Source organism: Talpa europaea, assembly GCF_964194135.1.
Source record: "Talpa europaea genome assembly, chromosome: 12".
Classification (NCBI taxonomy): domain Eukaryota; kingdom Metazoa; phylum Chordata; class Mammalia; order Eulipotyphla; family Talpidae; genus Talpa; species Talpa europaea.
Genome location: NC_140079.1, coordinates 103,059,726 through 103,074,177, shown reverse-complemented (window position 1 = coordinate 103,074,177; position 14,452 = coordinate 103,059,726). Strand labels below are relative to the sequence as shown.

Genomic DNA, 14,452 nt, shown 5'->3' with positions numbered 1-14,452 from the left:
GGGCTGGGAGGAGACAGGGCTGAGGAGGTGACGTGCAAGAGGTGGGGTGCAGCCTGTCTCCCTTGGGTGCAGAGCCAGCGTCCTGCGGGCTGCGCCGACTCCAAGGCCTTCGGGCGATAGGAGCCACGGAGCCCTCAGCCGCAGTCTGCGTGCTTCCCTCCAAGCGCCTTGGGCCTCTGTGCACAGGTGGCCTCCCACAGGGACCGGAAGGGGCCCGTCGACCTGTCCACCCCCCAGCCTTTGGGGGAGAGGGAGGCCCCACGACCCCTCGAGTCCAGGCGCCCAAAGATAGAGGTGCCTCTGGCCCTGACGCGGTGGCGGCCCCAGGCTGCAGGAGCCGGTCCTGGGGGCCGGGAATGTGTCCTGAGCATCGGGACAGCAGGAGGCAAGTGGAGGAAGCAAGGTACCGCGTCCCCAGCCCTAACTGAGTCCACAAACACCGGCGACTCCACTTCCTGGGGAGCCCCAGGCAGGGTATTTATAACCCCGCGCAGCGGCGGCTGTGGCTGCAAGGAGGCCCGGTGCCTGCAGAGCTGGACAGCGACCGCCTGCCGCCCTCCCAGGACACCAGCCAAGCTCCTGTGCCTGGAGGCCCAGGCTGCGGGCAAGTCAGCCACCCCTGCCACCCACACACGGTGTCCGCAGAGCCTGAGGGCGGCCTCGGCGCGGCCAGGGGCAGCAGTGGGCCTGGAATGACCGCCCTGCTGGGCTGGAGACAGCGGCTGCCAGGCCGGGGCAGGCGGGGAGAGGCCCACGCAGAGGATGCTGTGGGTCCTGGGCTGGCCGATGAGTTAAAAGGGACAGTCGGGCTACACTCCCATGTGGGGAGTCCCGGGCAGCCACTGCCGGCCACTTCCTTCCCCTCCCTCTGGTTCTCCCGTCCCGGACCGCTGTGTAAATGCGCCCATTTAACGTGGGGGCGTCTGTGTTCAGTTTCTTCATTGTGTGCTCTCGTTTTTATGGCTTAATCCAGGGCCTCCCGGGGGCTGCGATCAGTCTCAGGCGGTCATCACTGCAGCCCGGGCCCATCCCTGGCCAGGGTGCTGACCCACAGGCTGCAGCAGAACTCCCTGTCTCCCCGCTGCCCCTCAGCAGTCTCAGTGGATCCACCTGTTCTGCACCCCACTCTGTCTCTGGGGAGTCCTCTCACCCCCACCTCTGGCCTGCACCCCAGCTCTATGCAAAAATAAATAAAATCTTTTTTTTTTTTTTAAAGGGTTAATTCACTTTATTCTTGTGAGATAAACACGTGGTGGCCACAGCTGAGCCGGGCCTCTGCACGGACTTGGTGGGCCTCTCTAGGTGGCCGGTGCGCGTCCTGGTGGGGAGACTTGGTGGACACAGTCCCCCCGGAGGTCGAGGGCGAGATGCCACAGGCGAGACAGGACCATCACCAGTGCCAGCCAGCAGCAGCAGAAGCTTCTTGGGCACAGGGGCAGGGACAAAGGACACCACACAGAGCCAGTGGCCGGCCTTGCCCCTCCCCGCCCAGACCACCCAGCGAGGGGCGGCGTGGGGCCTACCCATCTTGTGCCCAGCAACCGCCGCACAGGTGAGGGTGAGCTGGGCCTGGACGGCAGGGGCTGCCTCCCCAGAGCGCTGACCACCCAGACAGAGGCGTCTGTTGTGATCCCAATGACCACACTCACTGTGGGCCCAGCCCGCCAGCCCCACCTCCAAGAACAGTCTTTGAGCTCCACCAGAGCCTCAGGGCAGGGACACGAGACAGCCCCCCCAGAGCCCCGCCATCCTGAAGCCTGCCCCGCAGACCCCCCAGCTGCCCGGCCCTCCTGTGCTCAGGCTCTGCGGCCACAGCCTCACCTATGGCAGCTTGGGGCTGGACACTGGCATACCTTGTCCATCCCAGGAAGGAAACGCCGCCACCCTCAGCCAGCCCGATCAGGAGCCCACCAGGACCCTCACCCCAGGGCGCTCCAGAGCAGCCAGACCCAGTTGTCTGCAGGCTTCAGGGAGCTGGAGGGTGAAGTCCAGGGCGACGTGAGCCCCAGCATCATGGGCAATGCCCTGCGCCCTGGGAGCACATTTTCAAAGTTGAGAAAACACAAATCCAGCAGAAGCCAAAGTCACACGGTGGGGTGGACACTCCCCTCGGCCAGTGGCCACTCCAGCCGCAGTGGACAGCTTGGCCCAGCCCTGCGGCCCGACGGCAGAGCTGTCAGCTCAGGGGGCCACCAGCATGAAGGGGGACAGCTGCAGACAGATGATTGGGAAGGACCCTAACTCTGAACCCCAGAACACAGTGTACCCAACCTTCTTATTAATGGACCCACATTACAAAAGGCATGCTCAATTATTTAAGTTTTGCCTATAACAAAATTGTAAAAGTTTGTTTTCCAAAATTTAACTCTTGACCCTCAAAGTCAGAGATACTTCGTCCCCAGCCCTGGACAAGGGAAGTTTTAAGTCCCCGAGGCAGACGTTTCTTCATCACTTTGTTCATATACTTTTAAAGATTGATGTACTTGTGCATACAAGAGCTGGGGTGCAGGTGGGGGGGGGGGTGAGAGGATTCCCCATGTGGCAAAACAGGCAGTCACTGACACACACTGGGGAGGGGTCAGTGGGGAGACAGGAGAGGTCTGACTGACCGGGCTCCCGGGAGGCCCCCCCAGGCAGCTCTAGAATCTGCTGCTTTGCTGCCGTCTGGCTGCCCCGGGTGGGGCCGGTTCTTGGCCACAGGTCGCCTGCCTGTTTTCTGGGTGGTGGAGCTCACGCTGCCCTCACTTCCTCCCCTGGGAGGTGGAGGCAAGAAACGTCTGCCCTGGGCCTGCCCGGGAGCCTAGTGGCTGAGTCTCAAGCAGTCACCACCGTGCTGGGAGCTGACCACCAGGGCGCAGCAGAACCCACCTGTCGCCCACTGCCCCCTCGGCAGTGTCTCCGTGGATCCGTCTGCTCTGCTCCCCACTCTGTCTCTGCACCCCACCCACTCTGACCTGCACCCTGGCCCTGTATGCATAAATAAAGCCGCCCGCAACTGAAGAAGCCACAACTGTAAATCCAGAAGAAACCGAGCGACAGGCGGCATCACAGTGGCTCCGGGCCGGCCGCCACGGGGCCCTAAGGACTGATCATCTCTGGGAAGATGCCAAGTCGCCAGAAAGCACAGATCTGCACCAAAGGCCTCCACTGAGGTCTCATCACATCGTAACACAGCTCCTCACTGAGAGACCACCAAGAGCACCGGGCCTGCGGCCTGGCCATCCAGGCCCTTCCTGCCGGGCAGCCAGGCTGACACGGAACACACATGACGTCCAGCTAGCTGCACAGGCACCCCAGGAAGAGGCACCCCAGGAAGTCGCATAGAAGGAATCAAGACCGTTACTGCAACTTTGTAACCAGCTTCTTGGAGTTACAAAGTCTACTTAAGAGATCTAAGACACTAATGTCACTTTTTGTTTTAATTTTAAATTCAGAACCAACTTTGATCACCAGCTTGCAGCTGACAGTTAACCAAAGAGACCCCAGGAGGCAGCCACACCTCAGCCGAGTCCATCCGGTGAAAGGCCCCGGCCAGCGGCGCGGGCAGCCTAGTCCCTCCAGCGGTGGCCACACCGGGCGCTGCAGCACTTGTAGAAGGTGGTCATGGGCTCGTCCGCAGAACGGGTCTGGAGCTGCATGAAATAGGCGCGGGGGTGCCCGCACCTGGGGCACGGCTCTAGCAGCAGAAACAGACAAGCGGTGTTACTTGTAAGAAGGGGCTCAGGACGCGGGGGGTAGGGGGTGGGGGGGGTGGGCAAGTGCAAGGCACCGGTGGCTGAGACCTGCACCTCCTCTGCACCCTTCCCCCAGGCTCTGCTCCACAGACAATGCTCTCCCTGTTGGGAGAGAACCCCGGCCTTGGACACACCCCGTCCCCACTTGATTCCTCGTTTCTTCTCAAATCTGGCTGAGGCCGGAGGGACACTACGTGAGGGAGGCTCAGTCCAACACGGGGCCACACCTGCAGGCCCCACCACCCCACGCCCAAGGCACAGGTTTACCCTCAGGCCGATCTGCTTTGAGAAACTGACTCTGCTCCTGTTAGAGTCACCCAACAGTCCCAGACACTATTTTGGATATCTGCTACATGATCAACCTTGTCATAACATATCCTGGCCATGAGGTTTAGCAAAGCAGGGCTGGGTATTCTGTGGGGAAGAAACTACTGTCAGGCATCGGCTCTTCTTCCCTGCATGTAGCCAGAGGGCCCCCCGCTTCTCCAGGCTTTTCTATCTCCATCAGAAATGAATCAACTGGGGCCTCCCTGGTGGTGCAAAGGGTTAAGACGCAACCCACGAAGCTGTCTGCAGCCTCTGCAGCACAAGTTCAATCCCCGGCCAGGGGGCTGACCCACAGGGCAGAGCAGACTTCTCCTGTCTCCCTGCTGCTCCCCTCAGCAGTGTGTCTCAGTGGATCCACCTGCTCTGCTCCCCACTCTGTCTCTGGTGAGTCCTCTCACTCCCCACACCTCTGGCCTGCACCCCAGTTCTTGTATACATGAATAAAACCTTTTAAAAAAAAAAATGAAATGAATCAACTGGAGAGCAGGCTGGGTGCCAGCTCTGGGCACCGCCAGGCCCCTGCAGCTGACACTCATGGTGGCCTTGCCGGCTCCCGGATAATGTGTGCAGTGCTCTTTGTTGGCTTCCACTTTAGAACCAGTATCTAAAATGCTTGAGCTTTGTAACTTCGTGACTTTTAAATTATTATTTTTTTTTTTTTGCACAGAGCTGGGACACAGGCCAGAAATACAGGGGGTGAGAGGACTCCCCAGAGACAGAGTGGGGAGCAGAACAATTGGATTCACTGAAATCCACTGCTGAGGGGGCAGCGCGTAGACAGGGGAGGTTTGCTGCGCCACATGGGTCAGCTCCCTGGCCGGGGCTGGGACTCAGGCCGCAGTGGCTGGCTACAGTGTCATGGTGCTGAGACTGACCCCTGAGCCCCAGGGAGGCCCACTTTGCAACACTTTTGATGTTGTGTTTGCACACGGTTGGGTAGCTAAAATGATAGTGTTGGAGAACTGCAGGCTCAAAATGCCGAAAAAGGGCCTCCCTGGGGGCGCAGGGGTTAAAGGTAGCGGGCCAGGAGCAGCCCACAGACCCCGCCTGCTCTGCTCCCCACTCGGCCTCTGGGGAGTTCCCTCACGCCCGCGCCTCTGGCCTGCACCCGGCTCTTGCAGCGTAAGTGAATCTTTTAAAAAAAATGCCGAAACAGAAAGCAGCAACGAGTCAGGATGAGCACTACCCCGCGAGCTGTGTGCGCCCCCACACGCCCTCAGGCCCACTTCACCCGCCGAGCTGGTCTCCGGCCCCGGCCAGCCGCCGGCCTCGCCTCTCAGAGAGCGAGCCCGGGGCGAGGCGGCCCCGAGACCCCGGGAGGCGGCCCGCGGCCTGAGGCGCTGCCCGGAGGCACTTCCGAGACCCCGACACTCCCGCCTCCCGCGCCGCCGCCCCCAGGCCCGCGCCTCACCGGCCGTGGAGTCCACGTTCTCCCAGGCGGCCGCGCCGCCCAGCACGTCGTCCACCTCCTTCAGCGTGGGGTACTTGCGGCTCGTCACCTGCGGGGGGCGCGGGGAGTCGGCGGGGGCCGGGGCCGGGGGCGCCCCGGGCCCAGAGGAGCCCCCGCGGCCGGCCGAGCGACGGCGGGCGCGGGGCGGTCAGGGGCGCCCGCCCGGGGGCCGGCCGGGGGGCAGCGGGGCGGCAGCTCCGGCGCGGGGGGCCGCGGGCGCCCGCAGACCCGGGGCGGGGCGGGCCAGCACCCGGCCGGCGCGGGGGGCCGCGGCGCACCTTGCGGGTGATGTTGTGCACGTAGGGGCAGGTGTTGCAGGCGAAGCGGTGGCAGCGCTGGCCCTCCTCCACGATGAGCCCGTTCCCGCAGCCCGGGCAGAAGAGCAGCATGGCGGCCGCCGCTCCCGGCAGCCCCCGCGCCGCCGGCCCGGCCGCCGCGCTCCCGGCGCGCCCCGCGGCCGGCCGCCCGCGCGCTCATTGGCCCCCGCCCCGCCCCGCCCCGCCCCGCGGCCGGCCGCCCGCGCGCTCATTGGCCCCCGCCCCGCCCCGCGGCCGGCCGCCCGCGCGCTCATTGGCCCCCGCCCCGCCCCGCCCCGCGGCCGGCCGCCCGCGCGCTCATTGGCCCCCGCCGCGCTCCCGGCGCGCCCCGCGGTCGGCGGCCGGTTCCGGGCCGGGCGGGCCGGGCGGGCCGGCGCGGGGCGGGCCGGCGGGCTGCCGTGCTGGAGGCGGCGGAGGCGGCGGAGGCGGCGGCGCGGCCGGACGCGCTGGGCGACGAGGACGAGGAGGAGGCGCTGCCGCACTCGGAGGCGGTGGACGTGTTCCAGGAGGGGCTCGCCATGGTGGTGCAGGACCCGCTGCTCTGCGACCTCCCGATCCAGGTGCGCCGAGGCCGGCGGGGGAGGCCCGGGCCGCGTCCTCCGCCCCCGTGCGCCGCCCTCGCGGCCCTCCCGGCTGGGGCGCGGCCTTCCCGCCGAGACCAGGGCCCCGGCCCTCGCGGGGCCAGTGCGAGCCGCTGTCCGCTCTGCGCGCGAGGGCGGGAGATGTGGGGGCCTCCCTGGGGCCGCGGGGCCGCCTCGGCGCTTGCGACTCCGCAGCCACTGCGGCGCGCGCTGCATCCCTGCCGGCCGGGAGCTGCCCGCAGGCGCGGCAGACCCCGCGGCTGTGCGTCTCAGTGCACCGGCCTGCTCTGCTCCCCACTGTCTCTGGGGAGTCTTGTCCCCCCCCCAGCCCCTCTGGCCTGCACCCCAGCTCTGGCATGCGTAGGTAAATCTTAAGGGAGAAAAAAAAAAAGGTGAGTGGGACGTGAGCGAGACCGAGGTGCTGACAAGAGGGAGCGAGTGAGGAAAGGCCACTCATCGGCCTGCCAGTGGTCAGGCTGCTGTGTGAGCTGGTGATGAGGCCCAGGACCCCCACCCCACCTTGCTGTCTCCTAGGTCACCTTGGAAGAGGTCAGTTCCCAGATAGCGCTGGAATACGGCCAAGCCATGACTGTGCGGGTGTGCAAGGTGGACGGAGAAGTCATGCGTAGGTGGCCCCTCCCCACGCTGTGGCTGCACTTCCTCGGGTGGTGTGGGCCAGGAGCTCAGCCCCAGGCCATCTGGCTGGACTTGGGCTCCAGCAGCGTGGAGCTGAGCAGGCCTGTGGCTGCCCCGTGAACCTTCTCTCGGTTCCTCGGTTGCAGCGGTGGTCGTGGTCCAGAATGCCACGGTCCTGGACCTGAAGAAGGCCATCCAGAGGCACGTGCAGCTCAAGCAAGAGCGCGAGGGAGGCGTCCAGCACATCAGCTGGTGAGTGGAGCCATAGGTGAGCACCTGCTGGACACGTGCCTTAGAAGAACCCTTGCCCTCTGCCATGGAGACCTGACTGGAGCATGAGTTCAGGGTCAGGCCCTCCGACAGGGCCATGCCCTGTTCACTGCTCTGCTGTCCACATCACTGGCCCAGGCCCCCGTGTGTCTTGTAGATGGCTTCCCAGGTGGCACAGCTGTTAGTGCCCTGTCCCCTCCTCACCTCGCTGCTTTCAACCCCTACTTTGCTGTCCAGTCCAGTGTCCTTTTGGCTACATGTCAGCAGGGCTGCCTGCCTCACTTGCTGGGTGTGTGGAGTCCCCAGAGCTTTTGAGTGTCTCCCTGTAGCTGTCTCAGGCCTGGTACAGAACAGAGCCCAGGAGAGGAGGCCAAACCCTGGGCCCCACTGAGCTGAGCGCCTTGAGCCCTTATCAGGAGATTCTGCCTCCTGGCTCCTGCCTCTGCCAGCTGGTGGTTCACTTTAAGCCCCACCTGCAGGTCCTACGTGTGGAGGACATATCACCTGACCTCTGCCGGGGAGAAGCTCACAGACGACAGAAAGCGACTCCGAGAGTAAGTCCGGGTCCCACTGTGGGTGCAGGAGGCATCTGGCCTGCTGCCCCCTAGTTCTCTGCCCTGCCAGCAGACTGAGGCCCCTTCCAGGAGGAGGGCATCTGAAATGGGGGTGCATGAGATGGGAAGGGCCCCTGAGCTGGAGAGTGGGGAACCACGAAAGGGCCTGCAGGTGGAAGGCTGCTGGCTGCCTGGGGGGCTTGGGCAGCCAAGGGCCTCAGATACCTCACACCTTCGCTCCCCTTTCAGCTATGGTATCCGGAACCGGGACGAGGTGTCCTTCGTCAAGAAGCTGCGGCAGAAATGAGGTTCCAGACGCAGGCAGCTGAGTGCCAGTGACCAGGCTCTGCCCCAGCAGAAAAGAAATCCAGGTCACTGTTCACTTTCTACCCAAGCGTGTTAAGGTGGCCTCACCCAGGCGTACCCATCTGGAACTGTCGGCGTGAACCCTAGGCCTTGGGACGAGACCACACGACACTACCCCCCCCACCCCCCGCCCACACCCTGACTGCGTGGCTCATCCCACAGTGCCGGGACCTGACCTAAGCCCAGAATAAAGGCTGGCCTTCCAGTTGGGAGACTCAAGGAGCCATGGCACCCTAGGCAGGGGACCAGCATGGCCTCTTGGGAGCCAGGTGTGGGGGCAGCACAGGCCCCGACGTCCAGGCCGTGAGCCCCGTGGCCACACTCGCCACGGCCCGGCAGCTCTGCCGCACTCAGCTGCCGCATGGGGTCCCATACGGCCTGCACCTGCGCCTGGAGGGGCCGCAGGCGGGGCCAGGGCCTTCCCACCTGAGCACCTGGTCCTCATCCCTGGGGAGACCCGCTGGACCCAGCTCAGGGTCGTCAGGGCGGCTCCTCTCCACTGTCAGCCAGAAACCAGGAGGCAGGAGCCATGTGTGGCGTGGCAGCTAAAACGCTCCCAGTCTGTTTATTGGCCACACAAGGGGTTGTTGTGGCCGGGCGGAGGGTGGCCAGGACAGTGCAGCATGGGCCAGGGCACAGCGTGGGGCTCAGCCCAGGCAGGGGGCTGCAGGCACCAGTGCCCGCGCTCAGTGCAGCTGCGCGTCCAGCTCATATTTCTCACAGAACTTGTCAGTAAAGGGGATGCAGGTAAGGAACTCGCACCACTCGCAGCGGACGGGGTAGACATAAAAGAGGACCACCAGGCCGGCCAGGAGGCCCAGGAAGACTGCCTGGAAGACAATGATCTGGCAGCGTTTGCGGTACAGGTCAAACTTGCCAAAGCTGACGTAGGGCAGGAAAGCGAAGGAGAGGAAGAGGCCACTGATGAAGCCTGAGATGTGGGCAAAGTTATCGATCCAGGGCAGCAGCCCAAAGGTGAAGAGGAAGAGGACCACAGCCAGCAGCTTGAAGAAGGCCCGCCAGGGCCGGGCCAGAATCTGCCAGCTCTGGAACAGCTCCACAAAGAGGCAGGCCAGGATGCCAAACTGGGAGCCCGCGGGGCCCACCTGGGGGGGACACAACTGTGAGCGGAGTCCCCCCACTCCACCCCTCCTGCCTCCCAGGGCCCGGGGGTGCTTCCCAGCTGGGCCCTCAGGGGCCCAAGCTCCACTGGACGTGGGACCCGTCCACTGGGCAGCAGGTGTACATGGGACGGGGGCAGCCTCACCTCCGCCCGGTAAGGCAGAAAAATGGCACTGGCCAGGTTGCCAGTGACGCCGCTTAGCAGATAGATAATGGCGATGCGGTGCCAGCCGGCCAGCTTCTCCAGATCCCGCAGGACAGTCATCTGGAAGCAGATGGATACCAAGCAGTGCAGGATCCTGTGGAGGGGGGTGCTCAGCAGGGCAAGGTGGCACTCCACCCAGCCAGCCACTTCAGGGCCCCTGGATCTCCACCCTGCCCAGCCCCGGGTCACTTGCCCAGCGTGCAAGAAGAGGGACAGCCACAGGCGGTAGAACTGGTCAGGCACTTCAGGGTTGAGGAAGGGCAGCAGCCCACACACGTCATCCATGCAGTGCACCTGTGCAGAGCCACCCATCAGCAGCAGGGCACAGGGGCTGGGGGCCCACACGCCCCAAGACCCACCTGAGAGCAGAGCGTGGCCTCCTCATGGAAGTAGCCCCTCATGAAGTCACAGTACTCCCGGGAGGTGATCTCACACCTGCAAGGTCAGACCAGGCTGGGCAGGCTATGGAGGGGCCGCTGGCCCCCAGGCCCAAACATGTGGCCAGGTCCGGTTGCTCCTCAGCCCGCCCCCGGTAGCTTGTGCCCCTCTGGGGCTTGTCAAGGGAGAGGGTTCCACCCCTGCCAGTACCGCCACCTGCCCAGCTGCCCCCACCTGCCCTTGGTGCCGATGCAGCAGGGCCGGCCCGTGATGGCGCAATCCATGTGGGGGTGGTTGGTGCGATTCCCGGCACTGCTTTTGGTGCAGATCTGGGTCACAGATGGAGATGAGCTGGGTCAGGGCCTCCCCAGACCGACCTGAGCCCCTGCCATGCTAGGAGGTAGGGCCACAGCGCCCAGGGTGGTCAACAGGCCGCCTGGCTTGAGGAAGGCTGCTGAGCACTACGTCCCCCTGGAGCTTCTGGCTGAATTAATAACGACCTGTGACCTCCCAAGTCTTCACCCAGTTCTTAGACAGGCACAGGCTGTGAGAGGCCAGCTCTGGCATCACCGACGGGTGAGGTGTGGCTGCCTCGGCCACAGGCAGGGCTGATGTCAGACCCAGCTCACCGGCCACTTGGTGATGTCATCTGGCCATTCGTGGGGGTCCTCGGAGGAGGGCTCATCACACACCCTGCAGAAGCCCAGCACGGTCAGACCCCACTTCTGCCCCTGGCACCCAGGGGAGCACCTGTTCCTCCCCACAGCAGGTGGGGGACTGACCTGGGGTCCTGGTGGCAAACAGAGCCGAATTGCCTCTTGTGGCCAGCGAGGTCGGGGGCACTGGGATGGAAGGGCCACCTCACCCACACTGCTAGCGTGGACTGCGGGGGACACAGGTCAGCTCCTCAAAGCCATCCCCCCCCCCATGCAGTCCAGGAGGCTGTGCTCACAAGCAAACTGCTGAGCGCCCCCTTGCACCCTATGTCATGACCTCCAGGAGCTGACCCTGGAAGCGTCCACCTGCAGGGCACTCAGGACAAGAGTCCTGCAGTATGAGTCCTGCTGGCCTAGAGGCAGAATTTACCTGTGTCCAGGCCAGGGAGGGGCTTGCTATGAACCACACCTCTACACATTGCAAGGGTCTGAGCATGTGCAGGTTTAGGGGTCTACCCCTGGGCCAGGCTGCAGACCTGGCACACAAGCACCCCAATTGGGTGCGCTGCCGTGGCCCCATGGGGCGAGAAGTGACCAGAGGGCACGGCAGACGGTGTGTGTGCCCCGCTGAGAATTAGGCTGGGGGGTGACACCAAGGGCCTGGTGCGGGGGGCGGGGGGGACGGCGCGCCAGGCCTACCGAGCACTCCTCCTCCGAGGTCTGCACACAGCCCGACCTGTCATTGCGCACGCAGCAGGCCGAGTGCTTTTCCCGCTCGCGCGCGGCGCGGATGAAGCTGTGCACCTGCGGGTCCTGGCGCATGCAGGGCGAGAACTTGGCGCCCAGGTGAATGAGGGCCTCCTGTGGACGCGCAGGAGGCGCTGTGGCCCAGCTCTGCTGTGCCCGCCCCAGCCCGCCCCGGGCCCCCCGCGGGCTGGCCCCGCCCTCACCGAGCTGGGCCCGATCCAGAAGTTCTCCTGCTGAACGTACTTGACATTCTCATAGACCCCGCGGTTGCGCAGCACCTGCTTGGCGGGGCAGGTGGTCAGTATGGCCACACTCGGGCCCTCCTCCCGGAGTGGAGCAGATGCGGCCCGGAGGCGCGATCTGGGCGGGGGCTCCGGGACTCACCGAGTCCACCGTCTCGTGCTGGGAGAAGCCCACGGGCGCGATGCCGTAGATGCACACGGCCAGGATGGTGACAAGCGAGTGGACGAAGGTGAGCCAGTAGGTGAAGAAGGGCCTGCGGGGCGTCAGCGGAGCACCCTACTCGCGCACCGCACAACCCGAAGCCCTGCCGCCGCCGCCACCCGCCCTGGCCGGCCGCCCGCCCACCTGTGGTCGTCCATGTCCTCGATCTGCCGTTTGACGTAACTGTCAATGCGCTTGCGGTAGGTGCGGTTGGTCAGCCGGCCCACCATGCCCAGGCCGTAAGGCCGCTTCTCCCTGGCGAAGAACTTGCGCACGGGCATCGCAATACGCTGGCCCCGCCGCTGGCCGGCCGCGCTCACCACCTCCTGCCGCAGCCGCACCTTAGGCTGTGAGCCTGTCGCACCGCCCTCCTTGTGCTTCCTCCAGCCGCGCTCCAGGGGCCTGGCGAGGGCCGGGCACAGTCACATCCACCGGCCGGAGGAGCCCGGTGCCTGCGGGGCTGACTGGCTCCCCACAGGCGAGGCCCTGCGCCAGCCTCTTTAGCAGTAGGAGGGCCTGAGCCCCTGGGGGGCCAGCAAGGACGCAGGAGTCCCCCAGGGTTCCCAGCCAGCCTGCAAGAACTGATGACAGCACTCCCGCGCCCCTCTGCACCAGCCGCCTGCCCCGTCCGCCTGCTCTTGGGCCGGGGCGCCACCCCACCCTGCCCGGCTCCTGTGGCCGCACTCACAGCATCAGGTGCCTGCGCTCCAGCTCGCCACGGTCCAGGGCACCGCCAGTGAGGTCAGCCTGCTCTCGGGCTTTCTCCCAGTCCTTGAGTGCCGCCTCCGAGGGGGACTCAAACACCTCATCTGGGTAAGTGGACAGCTCCTCAGGGAGGACACCTTCCTGAGCAGACATGGGAGGTCAGGCCAGGAAGCAGCGCAGGGAGATGCAGGCGACGCTGCCAGGCTCTTACCCGGGCAAAGAAGGAGGTGTCCAGCTCTTCCGGGAAGTCGGCTGTGTCTTCCTCCAGGAAGCTGGCCGGAGTGAAGCTGCGGCGCTGCACCCGGCGCAGCGTGCCATCCCTACCCGAGCGGCCCTGCCAGGAGGACGTGAGCGCCAGTGCGGGCCCGCCCGCCGCCACCCACTCGTGCCCCCCCGCCCGCGCCCCCCACCTGCGCTGCCCCTGCCCACCTTCACCAGGGCCGCGGCTGCGCGGAAGCTCATCTTGGCCACCGACTCCCGCTTGCGTCTCCGTGGGAGCCGGTTGAAGCCAGAGCGGGAGCTGGAGAAGGAGCAGAGCGAGGCAGCCCCTGGCGTGATAGGCGTGTGCGGGGCGCTCGGGCCGTCGGCAGTGTCATCCGCCACGCGGAAGGCCCGGCCCCGGGCCAGGGGGTCTATGATCTGAGGGGCAGGATGGGACGGGGTGTCTCACTGGCTGCATCCCTCCTGGCACCCCGTGCAGAACACAGCCACGCTCCTCCCGCTCAGTGGGGCATCGCCCCCCACTGCTTTCCCTCCCAAGGGCGGCCCTAGGGCCCCGCCCCCTCCTAGTGCTTGGGGCTTGCGTGGGGGACCTCCCTGCTGCCCGCACGCCCGCCCGCCGCCGGTCGAGTGGCGAGGGAGGCACCTTCTGCATGCCCAGCTGGCACGGCCCCACGTACAGCGGGGGGGGCGTCTCGGTGCTGGCCAGTGACACGTTGTCCTGGCTGGGCAGGTCCAGCTCCCGCAGGGCCTGGGGCTTCAGTTTCCCGTAGCGCTGGCTGCAGTGGCGCATGCTCTTGCGCTGCCACTTCTGGGTGCTGTCGCCATCCTTGCTCACGCCGAACCAGTCAGCCGCACCCCTGCGCGCAGGCACTCAGGGGCAGCCGTGGCCCGCCGCCCAGGGCTGGGCGAGGGGGCAGGGCTCCAGCCTGGCACCCCAAGCCCCCGCCAACTCCAGATGTCCACTAGGCCGCGGACCCCAGGGGCGTCTGGGGGGTCCTGGGCCCACCCCCAGCGCAGAGGGCTGCGCCCCCAGGGAGAGCCTGGTCCTCAGCCGCAGGCGGCCCTCGCAGCGGACCGGCCAGGGCGCCGCCCACAGCCCTCAGACATGCGCAGGGCCGGGGCGGGCATGCGGGCCGCCCGCGCGCACACGGCTCACGCCACACACGTGCCTGCCAGGTACCTGAGCAGAGACCGGGAGCGGGCCGCGCCCTGCGGGGGAGCCCTGCGGGCGGCGGGGGTGCCCGCGAGGGGCAGCGTGTGCACACACCCGGGGCGCCCCTGTCGGCAGCTGAGGCGCCAGCGCAGGCGGGAGAGAGGGAGAGAGTGTGGGGAGCGGAGGGCGCGGTGAGGGCGGGCGCGGCCGGCGCTGCCGAGGGCCAGGGGACGCGGCTGCCCCGCCGCCCGCCGCCCGCCGCCCGCCGCCGCCTACCTGCGGATGGTCTGCGTGATGGACAGTTGGCGCTGCAGCGCCGGCCGCCGCGGCTCCGGGGGCGGCGAGGGCGCGCGGGCGGGCTCGGCCGGCATGCTCACGCTGCGCAGGAACGCCTGGCGCCTCGGGGGCTGGGGGACGGGGCGCCGTGAGGGGCTGGCCAGGGGGCCCTGCCCGCCCCCCCGGACCTACCTGCAGGAGGCTGGGCTCCTCGGCCGCCGGGGGCGCCGCGGCGGGGATGTCCAGCTTCAGCCAGGGCGGCTTCTTGCGCTGGAGGCTGCTGGTGCTGTCCCGGCGGGCCTCGCCCAT

The 14,452-nt window shown here is 66.3% G+C and overlaps 3 protein-coding genes across 3 annotated transcripts; 1 reads left to right on the top strand and 2 right to left on the bottom strand.

Annotated features, from left to right (window-relative positions):
* Positions 1–3,542: 3,542 nt before the first annotated feature.
* POLR3K (RNA polymerase III subunit K) lies at positions 3,543–5,912 on the bottom strand. The gene is made up of 3 exons (XM_084250536.1): positions 5,790–5,912; positions 5,473–5,560; positions 3,543–3,676 (listed from the first exon to the last, which is right to left on the bottom strand). Exons 1-3 carry the CDS (start codon positions 5,898–5,900, stop codon positions 3,549–3,551), a joined length of 327 nt encoding a protein of 108 aa, XP_084106662.1. The 5' UTR covers positions 5,901–5,912; the 3' UTR covers positions 3,543–3,548.
* A 282-nt stretch (positions 5,913–6,194) lies between these two features.
* SNRNP25 (small nuclear ribonucleoprotein U11/U12 subunit 25) lies at positions 6,195–8,428 on the top strand. Its single transcript, XM_084249645.1, has 5 exons — positions 6,195–6,388; positions 6,944–7,034; positions 7,192–7,297; positions 7,795–7,869; positions 8,119–8,428. The coding sequence occupies exons 1-5, from the start codon at positions 6,347–6,349 to the stop codon at positions 8,174–8,176; spliced, it is 372 nt and encodes a 123-aa protein (XP_084105771.1). The 5' UTR covers positions 6,195–6,346; the 3' UTR covers positions 8,177–8,428.
* Positions 8,429–8,868: 440 nt separating this feature from the next.
* Positions 8,869–14,452, bottom strand: RHBDF1 (rhomboid 5 homolog 1; the record flags this gene model as incomplete). Its single annotated transcript, XM_084250286.1, has 17 exons — positions 8,869–9,341; positions 9,503–9,856; positions 9,922–9,997; positions 10,175–10,269; positions 10,570–10,633; positions 10,723–10,823; positions 11,296–11,457; positions 11,547–11,621; positions 11,728–11,839; positions 11,932–12,189; positions 12,476–12,633; positions 12,704–12,826; positions 12,922–13,131; positions 13,358–13,571; positions 13,895–14,002; positions 14,144–14,274; positions 14,336–14,452. 17 exons carry the CDS (start codon positions 14,450–14,452, stop codon positions 8,922–8,924), a joined length of 2,778 nt encoding a protein of 925 aa, XP_084106412.1. The 3' UTR covers positions 8,869–8,921.

Bases quoted from the DNA above. Each gene is read 5' to 3' on its own strand.
- POLR3K (XM_084250536.1), bottom strand. From the start codon at position 5,900: ATGCTGCTCTTCTGCCCGGGCTGCGGGAACGGGCTCATCGTGGAGGAG. The intron at 5,561-5,789 runs GTGCGCCGCGGC...CGCCCCCCGCAG, and splicing joins TGCACAACATCACCCGCAAG to GTGACGAGCCGCAAGTACCC. The intron at 3,677-5,472 runs GTGAGGCGCGGG...TTCTGCTGCTAG, and splicing joins GAACGTGGACTCCACGGCCG to AGCCGTGCCCCAGGTGCGGG.
- SNRNP25 (XM_084249645.1), top strand. From the start codon at position 6,347: ATGGTGGTGCAGGACCCGCTGCTCTGCGACCTCCCGATCCAG. The intron at 6,389-6,943 runs GTGCGCCGAGGC...GCTGTCTCCTAG, and splicing joins TCTGCGACCTCCCGATCCAG to GTCACCTTGGAAGAGGTCAG. The intron at 7,870-8,118 runs GTAAGTCCGGGT...CTCCCCTTTCAG, and splicing joins GACAGAAAGCGACTCCGAGA to CTATGGTATCCGGAACCGGG.